The sequence below is a fragment of the Ornithodoros turicata genome, chromosome 9 (assembly GCF_037126465.1).
Source record: "Ornithodoros turicata isolate Travis chromosome 9, ASM3712646v1, whole genome shotgun sequence".
NCBI classification, from domain to species: Eukaryota; Metazoa; Arthropoda; class Arachnida; order Ixodida; family Argasidae; genus Ornithodoros; species Ornithodoros turicata.
The window spans coordinates 23,122,123-23,140,151 of NC_088209.1; the positions used below are offsets into that span (position 1 = coordinate 23,122,123).

Below are 18,029 nucleotides of genomic sequence, written 5' to 3' on the forward strand. Positions count from 1 at the left end.
ACGGCTGACTTCAGGATTGACTGGATGGTTGGTTGGGTCGTAGAGTGGGGTAGACGTGCGGTGTGCCGGGTACAGAACGGTGTGTTCAAGCTAAAAAAAAAAAAAAAGAGAGAGAGAGAGAGAGAGAGAGAGAGAGAGAGAGAGAGAAGTCTGCGGGCTTGGGCATTGCGCCAAATAGTGTAGGCAATAGCTTTAAAGGGCCATCGTTGGTTCTATAAAGTTTTCGCTTTATTGGAATGTCAAGATCACATCAGCTGATCTATAAAATGGTCGAAGCCCTAAAGGAGCCGAGCTGACCTTTCCTTTTGCCTGCCCTTTTTTTCTCGTAATAAACATATCCCCCCCCCCCTCCCCGAGCTGAGTCCCGAGGAGACTGCAGAGAGCTGGAGTTCTTGTTCGTTTTGTACGAAAGGCAGGCGGCATATCGGCGAAAAAGCGACGAATAATTTCCTGTCTGTACACATCACAAAGGTCAGTTTTGGATCTTCTCCATCTTTTACAGGGACACTAAAGTGTAAAATTCCTCGTCGCGGACCTTTACATCAACACAAAAGGAACGAGATCCATACGTTCAGCCGTTCGTGATGTCTGAGCGAAAGAAACCGCAAGGTACGCTTTTCCTCACTCTCTCTAAAAAAACCCGACAATGTGGAGCGGCCTACCACTGGTCTCCTCAGACGATCTCCGGTGGTGGCGGTGGTGGGTGGTGATAGGGCTTGCCGTTGTCGGCCTCACGTATGTGGGCAACGTCACGACTGACGCCCTGGGGGAATGTGCGTCCTGGGCCGACTTCTAAGGGAACTGTGCCGACACGCGATCTCCGGCGGTGATTGGGCAAAATCGTTTGCGGAGACCAATGAGAGCGCACTCCGCTTTGTTGCTCTTCTTGAGAAGAAGAGGGAGAGGAAAAGCGTAACTTGCGGTTTCTTCTGCTCATAAATCACGAACGACTGAACGTATAAATCCCGTTCCTTTTGTATTGCTGTAAAGGGAACGGCACCTTTCATTCTGCAAGAAGAGGTTATTGTGCTTTAGTGCCCCTTTAAGCTCAGAACAGTACACGCGAGAGAAACTTATTTCCCGTGATTCCCGGAGGCCGTCTCAAATGCCTTGTAGGTGGCGCCACACGTTTTGCAAGTGACGCTTGCAACCGCTGTTTTTTGTTATTCGTTAGCTAGCCTTCTTGCATCTCTTACAGTGTGCTCCAACCCAGGAATTTACCTAATTTCTCTGTTCTCATATTTTTGTGTTAGGAATAGCAAGCCGACCTTCGGTCAGGCTGACCGTTCCGAAATAAACGTATATCCCCCTCCCCCCTTTCTCTGTTTGAGATGCTGAAGAAACGATGATAATAAAAAAAAAAAAAAAATTGGCTGAAGGGACGGGTTAAGCGCTTTCTATTATTTGTGCAGGTACCGTGCCTTCTTTACTAATTTTCTATGCGAAGAAGATGCGCATGTATACACACGAGGAAAGGTGAATACTTCACTCCCATAATTTATTAACACACATCCATTAGGCTGCATAAGGAACTGCGAAATTCCAGCAAGCGACCAATGCCTTCCCGCGAAACTAATCGAATACACAAGAGCTCCGAAAGACAACGCAATCACGTTAATAACTTGTTTTTATCTCACTGCAGACGACGACATTCTTCCGTTTACGAAATCAGTGCTGAATATACTTATTCAGATGACACCCAGCCGTTTCGGCATCTACCTCCATCACTAAGTCGTCGTCTGCAACGCACGTTCGGTATGTTTTCGCCTTTGGTATCGTGGAACGTTGCGCTTTTCTTGTGCGCTCTTGCTGCGGTAAGCTGCGAGCTGGAGGACAACGATTTCAACAGCCGCTCTGATATCCAAGGAATATGGAAACAATTGGAGCTGACGCTTGCACAATTTGTAGACGAAGAGATTCGTCTCATCATGTCTCGGGTGCCGCTTGTCGAAGTTGCGTCGGAGCTTTCCCCGCAGTGTGCCGCTGCGGGACTGTCGCTGATGAGAGATGTCAGAAGACTCGACGGAGACGTTTTCCGTCGTGAGTGTTTATAACATGTGTCTTTATGTATGAGAGTACTGTCTGCGGGTAATAGAATGAGACGGGGTGACGTAAAAGTAGTGCTGCATTGATGTCCGCCAATCTCATACAGGACACGTTAAAAGAAATGAACGAATCTGATTTTCATACTTTAGATTCGATCCGTGGTTACACGAGTGGGAGTTTTAGTACATCGGAAGGTGTTCGCGATAACGGTTCCCAAAACGTAAGCCAATCGCCACGTTTCTTTGAAGCTTGGATTGGATAACTTCCTCTACCGTATCGTTTTCGTACAGTTCTTCCGATGTATACTAGTGGCGAATTCACCTGGTCGTTTTCGTGCTGAAAAAGTTGCACTGACTCGAGTGAACTCGAGTGTGTGTGTGTGTGTGTGTTTGGGGGGGGGGGGGGTAACGTTGGGTAGACGAGCGGTCTACCTGCCTATGCTGGTGGCACGTTGCTCGGGGGAGAGGGAAAAGGGAGGAAGGGGAGAGCAGTTATGTCACACGGCCGCTTCAAGTCCAACGTGCGTTGCGTTTCATTGGTCCTTCCGTTCGCTCTTCGTTCGTTTCCAGGCTGAAACCACACCCACACCCATTAGGGAATAGCAAGCCCACACCGTGGCTAACCTTTCCCTTCTCTCTTTTTTCTTACTTTGCATTAAACATATCCCCCCCCCCCCCACACACACACACTGTCACACTGCGCTGCATGAAAACGACCAGCTGAATTCGCTATTAAACTCGTGATTATCGCGACGCATATACTTTCTTGTATCCACGCCTATACCCACTCATGTTAACAATGTCAATCTGTGTCCTATAACCCTATTGATATCCTATATCTTCTTACTTTTGCCATCAGACATGGCGTGTTAGTCCCCCCGCTCCCTTTACTGTCCGGCGTCCCCCTTGAGTTCTACGCGTACTCGTATACATTCCTCATGTTTCTTCGCCCCATTAGTAATCGACGCTACGGGCAAGCCGCCGTCAGGTGTCTTGGAAGGCAACATGATCGCACTCGGCGACTACGACCAGTGCCTGTCCATTAAGGCGCCCCATTTCGTGGGCAAATATTGCGTCGTAAACTGGAGAATGGCTCTCCCACCGAAGCCTCACCGGATTTATAGCGCCAACGACTCCGGCATTAACGTCGACTGGTTCCCGCCAGGATCGGTATGTCAACATAACCTTGACTAAGTGCACTACGGACCTGCTTTATGCACAATGAGCCGTGCAAGAGTGCAAAAGCGCCATTTATCAAAAGAGTGGGTGAAGATAATACTTTATCCTCACATGGGGAATTTTGCCGACATTTGCCTTATGGCGTCTAAGGAAGAACCTAGGAAGACACCCGGACAAACAGAGAAGGGATTCGAACTTGGGAGGTGACCTTGAGGTAGTAGGTGTGCTGTCTTGCAGCCGTATTCTTAAACGACCCTCGACTCCTTGTGAGTGGAGGAAAAGAAGCGCTTTTTCACTCGAAGAGCCAATGCATGGGCTTCAAGGAAACACAGTCGCTGCTATGCTCTATAGTACTTGGTGAAAGCGTGAAGGATTTATTTCGCTTGAGGGGGGGGACGTCTCGAGTCAAGATAGATATCTAAATCACAAAACCAGTCTCAAGGAGCAGCTCGAGTAGATGGTCGACTCGACTCGAGGATCGTTTCAGAATATGTTTCAGGATAAGTGGTTTCTCCTGGGTATTCCTCAGACTAAGGGGGGAAGTAAAACGTCAATAAATTTGCCCATGAAATCAGATTTGCAAATTTGACTTATCGTGAACCACGCTAAAGACAGATGTGTTGGTGCTGCCTGAGTGTCCCTCACGAAAGAAGAGTTGCTCTATACTAAAACATGATTGGATCGTTCAGGGCCTACAAATGGGTTAATTACACAGTTCCCTTAGAAGTCGGCCCAGGATGCACATTCCCCCAGGGCGTCAGTCGTGACGTTGCTCACCTCTGTTATGCCGACAACGGCGAGCCCCTTCACAACCGTGCACCACCACCACCACCATTACAGCAAGCTTTGAACGCTCAAGGTTGAGCGAGGGGGATATATACGGCGAGGTATTTAAAATGGCACTATTGTGCGAAAATTCCTCCTCGCGGAATAAAAGATTGCGTTACCTTGACGTCAACACTAAAGGAACGGGATTCGTGGGTTGCGTCGTTCGTGATTTATCAGCGAAAGAAATCGCAATTGACGCTCTACCTTTCCTTATTTCTCAAGGAAGTCAACAATGCGGAGCAGTCTCTCATTGGTCTTCTCAAACGATTTGTCCAATCATAATGGAAGATCATTTGAGAGGACCAAATTTTGTCCGCATTGTCGCGCTTCTTGAGAAGGAGAGGTAGAGGGGAAAGCGTAAATCCCAGTTTCTTTCGCTCATAAATCACAAACGACGCAACCGATGAATACCGTACCTTTTATGTTGGTGTCATGGTAACGAAATCTTTCGGCCTTCGAGGAGAAATGTTTGCACTTTAGTGTCCATTTACACATTGCATGGTTTCAATAGAGTTTAGTGTAACTTCAGCCAATCTCCATTTTGTTTTTTCTTAAAACCAAACCATCAGCCATTGTTCCTCCGATCCTGTGTTTTAACGCTGATTTCACAGAAACAAAATATTCGACTTGACACACTGATGAACTGGAACTGGATGAACATGAACTGGAATGAACATGAATCTGCATCAACACATTCGTCGATGTACTAATTTTCCAGCCATTCGCAAAACGTATCTGCGCTGACTGGAAGACAAACAGTAAAGCACTAGTTGATTAAGTGCGCCTAAAGCTTCACATACTCTGATTGAACGGAGCTGGGCTCTCATTACTGAGATTGTCGCGCAAATGTGAAAAAAATGATGTCGACGTGCAGGTGGGGACACGTGATTTCTTTCAGGTAATGCGAAGCCTCGCCAGAGCAGCCTGGGTGCAGTATTACTTCACCGGAAAAGTAGGAGTCTGCGTTCCCTCACAGTGCAAGGGGAACGACGTCGAAGCAATCGCAAATGCTGGTACGCTCATGCTAGTCTCATTAAAGACGCGGCTGTTAAATACGATCGCCGCCAGCGATCAGAGTTTCTGCCTAGTTTCCAGAAAACTGTACGTCAACGCAACGGTAAACACGTGCCAAACGAAGGACGGACAAGTTCCTGTTACTGCGACTTCGCTTACAATTACGTGAGAACTATGGTTCTTTCCATTCTGTATACACACGCTTAGAAATGAACTTCACCGCATAGCACGTTCCTAGCCAACCATCATTTCGAATGATATCGTTATCTGCCCTGATTTGTTGTAAACGGGAGACGTACGCCTTTTTTGTGACAATTATGAACAGCGCAAGTGTCACAAAAAAGGCGTACGCCTGCCGTTTTCAACAAGTCAGGGAAGATAACGATATCATCCGAGGTGATGGTTGGCTAGGAGCGTGCTATGCGGTGAAGTTCATTTTTAAGAGAGCAGGGTTAACGTGCACCAGGATCTAAAAAAAAAAAAAAAAAGCACGGTGCGCGTCATAGGCGAATCAAAACTGCAGAATATTGTGCAAAGTATGCAGCGTGTTGCAACCGCCTGTATTTTTTCGTGGTGGCTGGGTAATTAAATAGGCGCAATTAATTTGCCGACTTTTCACTTGTTCGTGTTGTTAGGGCCGAGACGTGAATTAGAAAGTTGTAGAGCGTGTCGAGAAATAGTCCTCGCAAATGTTTCCTAGCAGATAGCGAAGGCAGCTCTTTATCTGTACGCTTGACAGCTCTGAAAACCGAGCTGCGCGCGTTGGTGCGCTCACCCCGTATAACGTGGTACACGTCACGTCACGTCACGTGGTACACCGTCGCGTTTCGTGGGGCCAGAAAAAAAAATCTCCCCCCAAGGCGTACGCTGCGGGAAACATTTGCCATCGGTATTTCTCGACACGCTGTATACAACTCTCTAATTCGCATCTCGGCCCTAAGACGAGCAATTAAAAAGTTAGCTCATTAATTGTGCCTAATTAATTAATCGGCCACCATGCAAAATATACAGGCGGTTGGAATACGCTATTTCGCACAAAATTCTCCAGTTTTCATTTTCCTATGAAGCATCGTGTGGATTTTTGAGGTTTGCATAAGCTTTCATTGAGATAATATACTTTTCCTTCCTAACGTGTACCACATTTCAGCTGTGTACTGGGTGCCTTTGCAATGCTTGCGATACTTTCTACTGCGATCGATATTGCGCTCAGGCATTATGACGGAGCAAAACAGTGTAAGCTGTATCTAGCATAATTTTCAGCGTACCGTACAACATGGCGTTATGGATCATTCACATTTTCACTCTTTACTTTTCTGTAGGTATCGTCCTAAATAAGATGCGGGACTTATCGCTGCTCAAAACTCTGCCCGAAATTCTGTCGTCGCCGGACGAATGCAGTTTCGGCATGTTCCACGGCATGCGCGTCTTCAGCATGTTGTGGATCATTTTATTTCACTGCGCCGTTTATCCTCTGCCAAGCACAATTCGTAAGTAGATGTTTCTCTGCAACAATGGACATTTTTCACAAATGCTTATGCGCATGCGCCTGCGGCGCCGGCGACCTTGGGTGCGCCGGACAAGGTCACCTCCGTGTTCAATAGATGGCGCTGGAGGGGTCGATCGGAGTGGGAACCAGCGGGGGCACCGCGCGAACTCGTCGGCCCCTCTCCAAGACCTGTTTTGGTCCTCTGTGCTACCAACGCGTGCCGAGGGCGTTTCGCTGAAGAGACACAAGGATACGACGCGAATGTTATAAAGGTCCGTTGCGATAACAGATATGATAACAGATGCTGGGCAAGTGGTTACAATGAAGTCTCTTCGCGTGCATTGTATTGATATATGCTGATCAAGATGACAGACACAGTTGCCCAACAGATGTACTACGAATAGGGATTACAATGTCGGCAAATAGATCGAAATGACGTTCTATTATCTCAAAGTGCGCAATGATGAGCGTAATATGTAGTATGCGCCGTGAACTACAATGCAGAAAGAGAAGAATTCAGAGAATAATTCGCGCTCAGTGCTCAGTGCTTATCAGTGCGACAGCATGCTTGTGCCCCCCTCCGCAGGAGTTTCTGTGCAAAGTGAGCGAAAACTGGTTAGTAGTGGTGAGCAGCTATCAACCGGGCCACGGGTACAGCACTAGAGCGGCCTATGCGCGGCGCAGCAAGGCGCGGATCGTCGGCACATGGCGCAGCGGGATGGCCCTGTTGGCGGGAAGACTAAGAGAACAGCCTCTCACTGATCTCTCAGAACGTCGAGTAGAAGGCAAGAGGAAAATTCAAATCATGCGCGCCTGTAATTTCTTGGCATGAAACGTAAAGATAACTCGGTATCCCCTCTGCGATTGCAACGCAACTCAATGCGATTCTGTTGCTACATTTCGGCAATATCTACACACTATATTACCTGCGCAATTTCTCAGTAGTTCAGCGAATCAGAAGCGATGCTATCGCATCACGCCTGATTGCATCAGCAAAGCGACTTTCCAGACTTTCTTTCTCGGATCGTATTCTGCGTTTTCACTGACAATTACACGTCGGACGCGCACCCTCCTACAACCCCCAAAAAATCTTGCACCCCCCTTCGATACACTAGCACCCCCCCCCCCCCCGATATGAAAATCCTGGAAATATCCCTGGACGTCATCACGATACAAGAGAGCTTCACCACACAGCAGGCTCAAGGCCAACCATCGCACAAAATGATACCGTTATCACTGCTGATTTGTTGAAAAAGGGAGGAGTACGCCCTTTTGGGACAATTAACACAACTGCATCAGTATCACGAAAAGGCGTACGCCACCTGTTTTCAACAGGTCAAGGGAGAGAACGATGTCATTCGGGATGATGGTTAGCTAGGAGCGTGCTATGCGGTGAAGTTATGCTTTAAGAGTGCTCTTAAAACAGAGGTGGTGGTGGTGGTGGTGACGAGACGAGCTTCACCACATAGCACGCACTTAGCCAACCACCGTCTCGAATAACATCTTTCTGTTCCCTGATTGGTTAAAAACGAGACGCGTACGACCTTTTGTGGGACTTATGCAGTTGTGTTTTTTGTCACAAAGAGGCGTACGACCCGCAACTCAGGGGTGATAACGGTATCATTCTCTGCAAAGGTTGGCCGTGCTATGTGGTGAAGTTCTGTCCGAAACACATGCGTTAGACCGGGACAGGGTAAACTTCGAATAAGACGGTAATTTGTACGTTCTTCACTTCACAAGAAAAATAGAAAAGTGCAAGAAGAGAAGTGGTACGTTCCATACCAATTACTGCAAGAAAACTGCACATCTGGTCCTGATGTCGAAAGCACGTATCACTTAAAGTCGATGGCCATATACCTAAGAGAGAGAGAGAGAGAGAGAGAGTGAGAGAGAAAATAAGGTCACGCACGTTCGTTCGATTCGCGAAGTGTATTGCAGGGCTGAAGTGTATTGCACAGTATTTATTTAGAATATACTTAATAACCTATTCGAAACACTGATATACACGTAGTTTTCGAAACAGAACACATTCAAACAATAAAAACACTAGTTATGCCTGGTATCTAAGTTACAATATCTTGGCAGACGCGTCCAGCATGTGTATATGGTGATGATGATGTTTAGGAGGAATGCTATATGGGATAGCGGATATGATTGTAAATACGTATCTAAACTTTTTTTCAAGATTCGTCAAAAGTACGGTTAAAGATGGCAAGTACCTACACTTTCCAGTTCATCCTCAATGCGTGGATCAGCGTTGACACCTTTTTCTTCCTCAGGTGAGTTCCATATTTGACATCGTATTGGTATCATCAATTTGATTTGATTGGGTTTGATTTGATATAATAAACAAGGAAATGTTCTACAAGGTGCATTCGCGATGTCAGCATATACCTTAAAAAAAAAAAAAGACTACATCACACAATAGCCTCAATGCCGACTGTCTCATCCGTATAATGTAAAACCCCGAGACTAGAGAACACGAAGTCTCAAAAGTTGAGAATTCGTGTTGTGTCTGTCCTTTCGATTTCCCTAGTCTCGGGGTTTTACATTATGCATCATCTTCACCAGCTGGCTTGCTTCCTACCCATTTTTTCATTGTCTCATCTGTGTTTTCTCTTTTGTTTTCCTCTCTCGTATCCCTCTCTTGCCTCTCATGTTTTTTATCGCTTATTTTGTTTATTACTTCTTTGTGGAATAGCAAGCCGACATTCCGTTTGGCTCACCTTTCCTTCTCTCTCTTTTTCTTCCAATAAATATACTCACCCCTTCCCCCACCCGTCGTCGTTCAGAGTGACAGAATAATATTGTTACGTCTCTTGACTTGCGGAAGTCGGGACGTGTGTACCTTTTTTGCGTTTGTGCTAGTTGCCGTCACAGACAGATACTTTTTGTCGCTCTATTCACTCGCAATCACTATCATATGTTCCGAGTGTCACAAAAGGGTGTACACTTCTCGCCTTCAAGCAGTATCGCTGCTTCAAAAATTCCAATAAAATGAAACGCGTTCCATTTTTATAGAGACGATACGTAAACAAGAGAAGATACATATACGTTAAAGTAGATAAATTTTCTCTTCAATCTAGTGGTTTCCTGATGGCTCATTCAATGGGGAAGACTGTCGACAAAGGCCTGCCTATAAATTTCTTCAACAAAGTATTCACCCGTTACTGGCGGTACGTTGAATTTACGTTTATGGACGTATATATATACACATATTGAAGTGTGCTCGTGAAATGACATGTACACAATGTTTTGTGCTTCCCCTGTGAAGCGGGCTTCCACTGCACTACGTAGATACGTTAAGAGAAGCAAACTTTAACGTGCTGCACCGTCAATGGCTTTGTTTTCCCATTAAATGTGCTCCTTTGCACTATAAATCCCAGGAAGTAGAAAGATGTGACCGACATTGGAGACACGTTAGGGATATGCACCATGCTATTAGCCGTCAGTATAACGTGTTTATGCACGTGTTTATGCATGCAACGTAGTTTGTGTGTCTGATTGGAAAAGAAAAAGTAGTATATAGTATATACTATAGTCTCTTTTACCGATCAATCAATATAGTATACTATACATACTGTGTATACCCTATAGTTGAAAATCTTCGTTTAAGCTTGTTTCCAATGGCAATGGTCACTGTGGCGTTGCTGTTCTTGGTCCACGAACTCGGTGATGGTCCATTGTGGTCAGAAATGATGGGAAAGGAGCTGAATAACTGCAGGGCGCTGTGGTGGGCAACACTGATCGGAGTTCAGAACTTCTTCAGCGCGGAGCACCAGGTAAGAGAGACAGGGCGCAATTTCTTAGAAGCCTATACGAACAGGAAAAAGTACCTTGCAGTGCCTCCAGCATCTCTGGTACATCAGTGCTGAATTTCAACTTTACGCCGTATTATTGCTGGTCACGTACCTGTCGCAGAGGTGAGGAACTGACCTTTCTTAAAGCGGCACCAAAGTGTGAAAATTTCTCACCGCGAAATGAAAGATGCGGTTACCTTGACAGTAATATAAAAGGAACTGGATTGATCCGTTGCGTCGCCCGCGATTTATGAGCGAAAGAAACCGCACTTTCCCTCTCGCTCTCCTTCTCAAGAAGCGAGACAAGGAGGAGAGGCGTCGGATTGGTCTCCTGAAAACGATCTCTCGCGATGTTTGGACAAATAGTTTGAGGCGACCAATGAGAGCTCGCTAGACATTGTCGGGCTTGTTCAGAAGGGTAGTAAGAGGGAATGCGTAAATTGCGATTGCTTTCGCTCGTACATCGTGAACGATCTAATGGATGACTCCCGTTCCTTTTGTGTTGGTGTCAAGATAACGGAATCTTTCATTCCGTGAGGAGAAATGTTTGCACTTTAGTATCCCTCTACGGAATTCTTTGGCCTTTTCACTATCCGTTCTTGTTCATTCTTCGTGTAAACGTACAATGGTGAACGCAGGTGGAGCAGAACGGGCATCGGAATACTCGCAGTGGGCGCTGCTGCATCTGTAGTCTCTGTAGGCACTTTGACATACGTTAAGCAGTACCACCCAACGGCTCTATTTTACAGCACAGACTTGGAGTAAGTTGCCTTGATATCTGATACGCTGAACCAAAGCGGACTTGCCTTTAGTTTCGATATTTACACATCAAGAAGTGTATATTGGTATTGGTTGGTTGGTTGGGGGGGGGGGGTTGATGTGAAGTGGGGTAGTGTCCTGTGGCTACCACGGGGAAACATCCCATGTCATCATCACCTCTTCATGTATTGTTGTTGTTGTTGGTATTGGTTGGTGTGTATTGAGACAGTCTTCCGACGCTGATCTCCTTTATAAGACCGTCTTCCGATCATGATCTTCTTTCAGAGACAATTTTTTCCGACCCTGACCTTCTTTCTGAGACCATCGTCCGATCCTGGTCTTCTTTATAAGACCATTTCCTGATCCTGAAGTTCTTTATAAGACCATCTTCCGATCCTGATCGTCTTTCTGAGACCATTTTCCGATCCTCAACTTCTTTATAAGACCATCTCTTGGCCCTGATATTCTTTATTAGACCATCTCCCGATGCTGATGTTCTTTATAAGACCATCTTCCGACGCTGATCTTCTTTCTGGGACCATTTCCCGATCATGAAGTTCTTTATGAGACCATCTTCCGATCCTGATCTTCTTTCTGAAACCATCTTCCGATCCCGATCTTCGTTATAGGACTAGCTTCCGATAGTCCGGAGGCCCGCAGCCGTTTTAGTTGCCTCTGTGACCTTCTTCCTCCTTCATCTCTCTCTCTCTTCACATCTGTTACGGATGGATCTACGCATCTATCGACGTTGGAGGGCCCTATAAAGTTATCGCTTAAAAAAAAAAAAAAGAGGAAAAGAAAAAGAAAGAAAGAAAGAAACCACACGCGCTCTTTACTTCCGCTTGGGTTGGCTTTCTCTTATGAGCACCCATGCCTTGTCATAGTGCCGTGAGCATCCAATGCACTAACCGCTCGAATAATCAGGTTCCTCCGATCAAGCTACACCTGAAAAACGCAATTTCTCAGTAATAAGGGCACAGACGTCGTTTTGTGACGACAGCCTAGAGTATAACGTTGGAGACGCAATACGATATTTGATGCGTTGCGTAATCCGAAGTTGAAGCTATTGTACCAGCCAATTTACGCCCAACAATGAAATCTTTCAGCTTTACGAGAGAAATCATTAACAACGTATACATCAAACCGTCAACCCACGCTGCGCCATACATTGTGGGAGTCTGGGCCGGTCATGTTGCGTACTCGAAGCCATCCGTGCGGATGTCAAAGGTGAGCGAAAGTTCAAAGTTGCGTGAACCTAAGCCCTTCGGTTCACACATGTGAACTATGGTTTCGAATGAAGGTGGATTAATACGAGGCACGAATGAAAGTGCCATAAAAGGGGGATGTGTTTATTGCGATATGAAAGGAAAGGTCAGTCAGACCATAGTCCGCCTGCTTGAGGAGAAAAAGTATGTGTGAAGCATTCGTGGAAATTACCGTTGCTTCTTAAAACCCATGAAACATTTAAAGGCCTCCAAGGGGAAGTTCGAACACCAAGAAGTCAGCGTGTGTGCATGGGGCGAATTTGTTTTAATGGTGCATGACTGTACACGTTTATCTCCATGGCATCAGCGATATGCTCAGTGTACAGCGACTGGTTAGGGACGTCGAATAAAAATTTAATTTGACATGTCAGCTTTGATTGGTTTTGATCTGTAACAGAAAAAAAATGGAGATATTAGTCCCAAACCACTCGGGACTGGCTACTCCAGGACGCGTTATTCAGAAAAGAAAAAAAAGCGAAACTAGACGATTCTATACACTTTGAAACGGAATAGATGAAAACATCGCCACAAAACTTGGCACCAAAGGCAACAGTGTAGGGGAGTTCGTGTGTTCAGCTAATTAGCATAAATCAATTGTGTCTTCGTTTCTTTGGCATTCTGAAGCAATTTTATTCAAGGCGCCGGACTTCATCTAAATATAGCAGTAAATTTTTGTGAAACGCATGTCGTAATTTGTGTGAGCTTGCATATTAGACTCAACGAAACTTCACCGCATACGACGGTCCAACCCAACCATCATGCCGAAAAACATCGTTTTCTCGCCTGGTTTGTTGAAAACGTGTGCGTACGCCTTTTTGTGACCCCCATGTAGCCCATTCATTACACAGAATGATGCCGTTACCTCTCTTGTTTCTGTGGAAAGCGAGGGGCGTACGCCTTTCTGTGACCGTTCCACGCCGTATTAAATGTTCCTACCACAATTAACGTTCCTGCATTAAATGTCACAAAAATGAGTGCAGTCCTTCCTTCCGAGCCTATACTCTTAAAAATGATGGTGGTGTCGGTGGAAGGGCTCGCCGGTGTCGGCCTCACAGAGATGGGCAACGTCACGACTGACGCCCTGGGGGAATGTGCGTCCTGGGCCGACTTCTAAGGGAACTGTGCAGAACTTCACCGCAGAGCACGCAGCTAGCCAACCATCATCTCGAATGACACCGATTCTCTCCTTGATTTGTTGAAAACCGGAGGCGCGCGCCTTTTTGTAACACGTATGCAGAAATGTTAATTGTCACAAAAAGGCGTACTCCCTGCCCTTTCCCCAAATCAAGAGGGATAGGGGTACCACTCCGTACAATGGTTGGTCTTCAGCGTGCTATGTGGTGAAGGTTTGTTTTAAGCGTGTACTTTGCCTGAGAAATACATAGTAATAGTGTAATACATCTATTATACGCAATAATAATAATTATTATTATCATTATTACACATCTTTTGCATGCTCTACTACATCTATTGCTCCAGCCGTATGAATGCCAATACTGAGAAATGTTTCCAGACATCCCGATGCATCTGTTGGCTCGTGTCCCTCACGGTCATGCCCTTGGTACTCTTTACGCCTGCCCACTGGTCCGAACCTCGATCCATGGTAACTGGCGTTTACGTCCTGTACGCGGCAACGCATCGCTTTCTCTGGGCTTTGGCCATTGCTTGGATCACGCTAGACTGTATCTGGAATCCAAAAGGTATAGAGCATGGCTTCCATGTCTTCGTGCACTGACATTATTTGCCAATAAAGCCACCGAAAACTGTAAGCCACGACGAAGAGTTGCGTGAATATGCTGAATGAAAAGCAACATTTCTTACTTCCTAGTCATGTTTCAGCGATTACCCTTTACCACGTAGCACGCTGAAGGCCAGCCATTGTACAGAGTGATACGTCTATCACTCTTGATTTGTGGAAAGCGCCGGGGCGTGTGCCTTTCTGTGACAATTAACATTTCTGCATAAGTGTCACAAAAAGGCGTATGCCTCCCGTTTTCAACAAATCAGGGGAGAGGACGATGTCACTCGGGCTGATGTTTGGCTAGGCTCGTGCTATGTGGTGAAGTTCATGTTTAGGAGTTCAGATGCGATGCCGAATGACAGTTGATCGGAGACTGACTCTGATATTGTCTAAAAAGGTATTATTGTTTTCTGTAGGGTTCATTTCCAAAGTATTGTCCTGGCCAATACTGGTTCCGTTCAGCCGTCTGTCCTACGTGATTTATTTGTGTCACGTGCTGGTTATTTATCTTCGGGCTTGGACTATCAGGATACCGCTGCGGAACGACATTATGGGCATTGTAAGTTGAAAAACGAAGGACGCAGTTACAAACGTATACTGTCAACAAGTAACGTAATCTCACTTTCATTTCAGGTGGAAATGGGATTCGGAACTTTCGCACTTTCCACAATCCTGGCCCTGCTTCTCGCGGTCTTGTTTGAGAAGACACTGGTGCAGGTCAGGTGCCTTCTGGGACGCCTTCTCGGCTTCCTTCTTTGTCGGACGTAGTGATGGGACCTTGCCGTGCAGCCACTATCATGGATTGTGTGACATTCATATATTTTGGGAGTGTTAGGCTAGGACTTTTGTATCTGGGATAGTCCCCTGCGACGCTAGCGTGCGGGATACGCCAAATAAGCGAGCGACTTCGGCGCTTACAGTGGAATCGGCGCTACACGCCAATTTGTTTCGATCGAAAATCACATTGTCGAATGAAATTTAACAGCGTATAGCCACCTAACTAACACTGGTTAATCGAGACGTACCTCTAGTCTTTGGAACTGATTCAGCTGCAAGAAAAAAGAAAAAAAGATGAAGCTCAAGAATGTCGCGCCCAAACTTCACTGCGAACATAAAATTTCCGACAATGGTATACGTCTACATAGATAGTTTCTGAGTATTTATTGCGGGTATATTTAATTTACGCATAGATAGATCTAAAAGATGTTACGCTTCATAATCTCACGCTGGCTAGGTTCAATCCGAACTATATCATGGGTATTGTGCGAACCCATCGTAAATGGGACGGTTAAATTTTCCAAACTGCACTGACTATGGCGTGGAAGCTGACATCCCACACCAACTCCTGTATTGTCAGCAGCCATCCCCTTCAGCAGCCCCTTCCCCATAGGAACACCCTCCGTTGCCGTCTGTCCCAGATTGGCTATAACGACTTATCCTTGGCCGCTCTCCTTGGCCCCGTCCTGCACCCCAACCAGTGGGCTGTCACTGCCCCTCTCCTCAGTTTTCTCCGAGCCTCAGGACTCATGAGCTGCATGTAACCGTCGCTATATTGTCTCTTTTCTTCTTTCTTTCCTTCATTTTTTTCCTTTTTTTTTCTTTTTCCTTTTTTTAAATAGCAAGCCGGCTCTTTGCCTGGCTAACCATTTCTTTTCTTTTTATTAATAAACATATCCTCCCCCCCCTCATTGTTATGCTAGCTTTCGTCAAGGGGTCTTCCACTGATGTATTTGTTACAGTGATATACAGGGTGTTTCAGTTAAATCCCCGGCCTAAATAATTCGCGAACCGGTGCACCAATCGAATAACTTTCTTTTTTACAAGTATCTGTCCAATACCGCCTACAAGATGCGCACCGCGTGAATGAGCGGGAGGCGCTCATTATTTAAATAAAAATGCAAATGAGTTTCGTAAAAAAGCGTAACTTCTAAAGCAGGGCGCTGTCGGTATTAAAATGGGTACTACCCCTTTTGGGACCTTTAGTGGACACCTTTCAGAGAAAAATCTGCCACAGAAGCGGGTCATTTGTTGTAGTAATTAATTGGTTTCGGTTCACGTATTTTTGTCGCGGCTGGTCGCGGCGAAGCGCAAAAGGACGTAATTCATTGGTGTAATTCATTGGTGTAATTCATTGGTGTAAGGACGTAATTCATTGATGGATAAGGGAGTGAAAGAGCGTCTTTTTGCGCTTCGCCGCGACCAGCCGCGACAAAAATACGTAAACCGAAACCAATTAATTACTGCAACAAATGACCCGCTTCGATGGCAGATTTTTCTCTGAAAGGTGTCCACTGAAGGTCCCAAAAGGGGTAGTACCCATTTTAATACCGACAGCGCCCTGCTTTAGAAGTTACGCTTTTTTACGAAACTCATTTGCATTTTTATTTAAATAATGAGCGCCTCCCGCTCATTCACGCGGTGCGCATCTTGTAGGCGGTATTGGACAGATACTTGTAAAAAAGAAAGTTATTCGATTGGTGCACCGGTTCGCGAATTATTTAGCCCGGGGATTTAAGTGAAACACCCTGTATAAAGCTTGAAGAAACGAAAAAAAAAAAAAAAGAGGAAAACTAAATGGAAAGAGAAACAGCGAGAAGACACTGAAAACTGATTAGATTAGAAGACAAAACAAGAATGTGGAGCCCTAATGGGATCAGGAATGGGAAACGCATTTGTAGTGTGGGGATATATGCAATGACAATGTTGAGAAAAATAAGAAAGAAAAACATCCAGAATAGCAATCCTGGGATAACCGCGACGTAGAAAGCCAGACTGAGACACAAATAAATGAAGAGGACAAGTCATCTAAAATAGGAATGACGAAGATAGAAATTGAAAAAGAGTAGACTGCGCAAACCTCATTGCATAGTCGACATAGAAGCACGGTACATAGAAAGGTGCATAGAAGCTACGTATATAGGAGTACGGTAGGTCTGAAGCCAACGACAAGAATGAATATAACATCCCAAAATATCCATTGTTTGTTTGTTTGTATGCTTGTAAGGAAAAAAAAAAAAGAAAAGAGAGGAGAAATTGAACCCGTCTACCGATTTGTTCTGCTACTCCTACATTCTTAAAAATGAACTTCACCGCATAGCGCGCTCCTAGCCAACCATCATCTCGAGTGATATCGTTTTCTCAGTTCAGTTCAGTTTATTTTGGCACCAACAGATGATGTTGGGGGGACTGGGCAAAAAGCAACAGAAGTGTGTTTGACAAGACCCAGCCTCCCTGCGTTACATTTGGCCAACAGCTGCAGTGCAGGCAAATACAAAGAATACAATACAAGGCAAATGCAATACAAACAATGTACAAATAAAGTTGCATACAAATACAAATGATGGTTCAAGGCATAGGAGTGAAGCATTGAATATCACAGTCACTTCCGCATTTCAAATAAATAAATTGGCAATACAGGTACTAAATGGGTTCTACAGGTATTAATTGAAAGTATAGGTGTTACATAACTAAATCGCCTCCGACTTGGAGGCTTCCGAAAAGATGAACGTCCTGAATGCACCAACTGTTGACATCGGGGTCCATATGGCAACAGTGAAGTTCATTAAAGGAGGTAAGAACTCCTATCTGCATGTATTTAGTTACGAGCTTAATATATGTAATATTGTTCTTCTGCGCTTCGTAATTCTATTTACAATCTATTGTTCAATTCTTCTCCTTCATAGCTAGTGCAGCGTTAATACAAACACGCACTCTCTTTCGTATTAGGGCGAGTACACGCACCGCCGTCCAGATACCTCTATCCATCGTTACGTCATCTGAAGAATGGTAGCACCCAATCAGACGCCAAGGCGGAGGTACACATAACGTTCTGCTTTACCCTCTTCGAGATGAACTTCACTACGTGGCACGATCCTAGCCAACCATCATCCCGAGTGAGAACGTTTTCGTCTC

At 45.4% G+C, this 18,029-nt stretch overlaps 1 protein-coding gene across 1 annotated transcript; it reads left to right on the top strand.

Moving 5' to 3' along the window:
* The first annotated feature begins 4,997 nt into the window (after positions 1 to 4,997).
* Positions 4,998 to 15,915, top strand: LOC135368387 (nose resistant to fluoxetine protein 6-like). The gene is made up of 13 exons (XM_064601603.1): positions 4,998 to 5,065; positions 5,141 to 5,231; positions 6,214 to 6,299; positions 6,386 to 6,553; positions 8,738 to 8,831; positions 9,639 to 9,728; positions 10,169 to 10,334; positions 10,396 to 10,475; positions 10,991 to 11,113; positions 12,218 to 12,338; positions 13,890 to 14,076; positions 14,534 to 14,676; positions 14,751 to 15,915. The coding sequence occupies exons 3-13, from the start codon at positions 6,236 to 6,238 to the stop codon at positions 14,883 to 14,885; spliced, it is 1,371 nt and encodes a 456-aa protein (XP_064457673.1). The 5' UTR covers positions 4,998 to 5,065; positions 5,141 to 5,231; positions 6,214 to 6,235; the 3' UTR covers positions 14,886 to 15,915.
* The last annotated feature ends 2,114 nt before the right edge of the window (positions 15,916 to 18,029 follow it).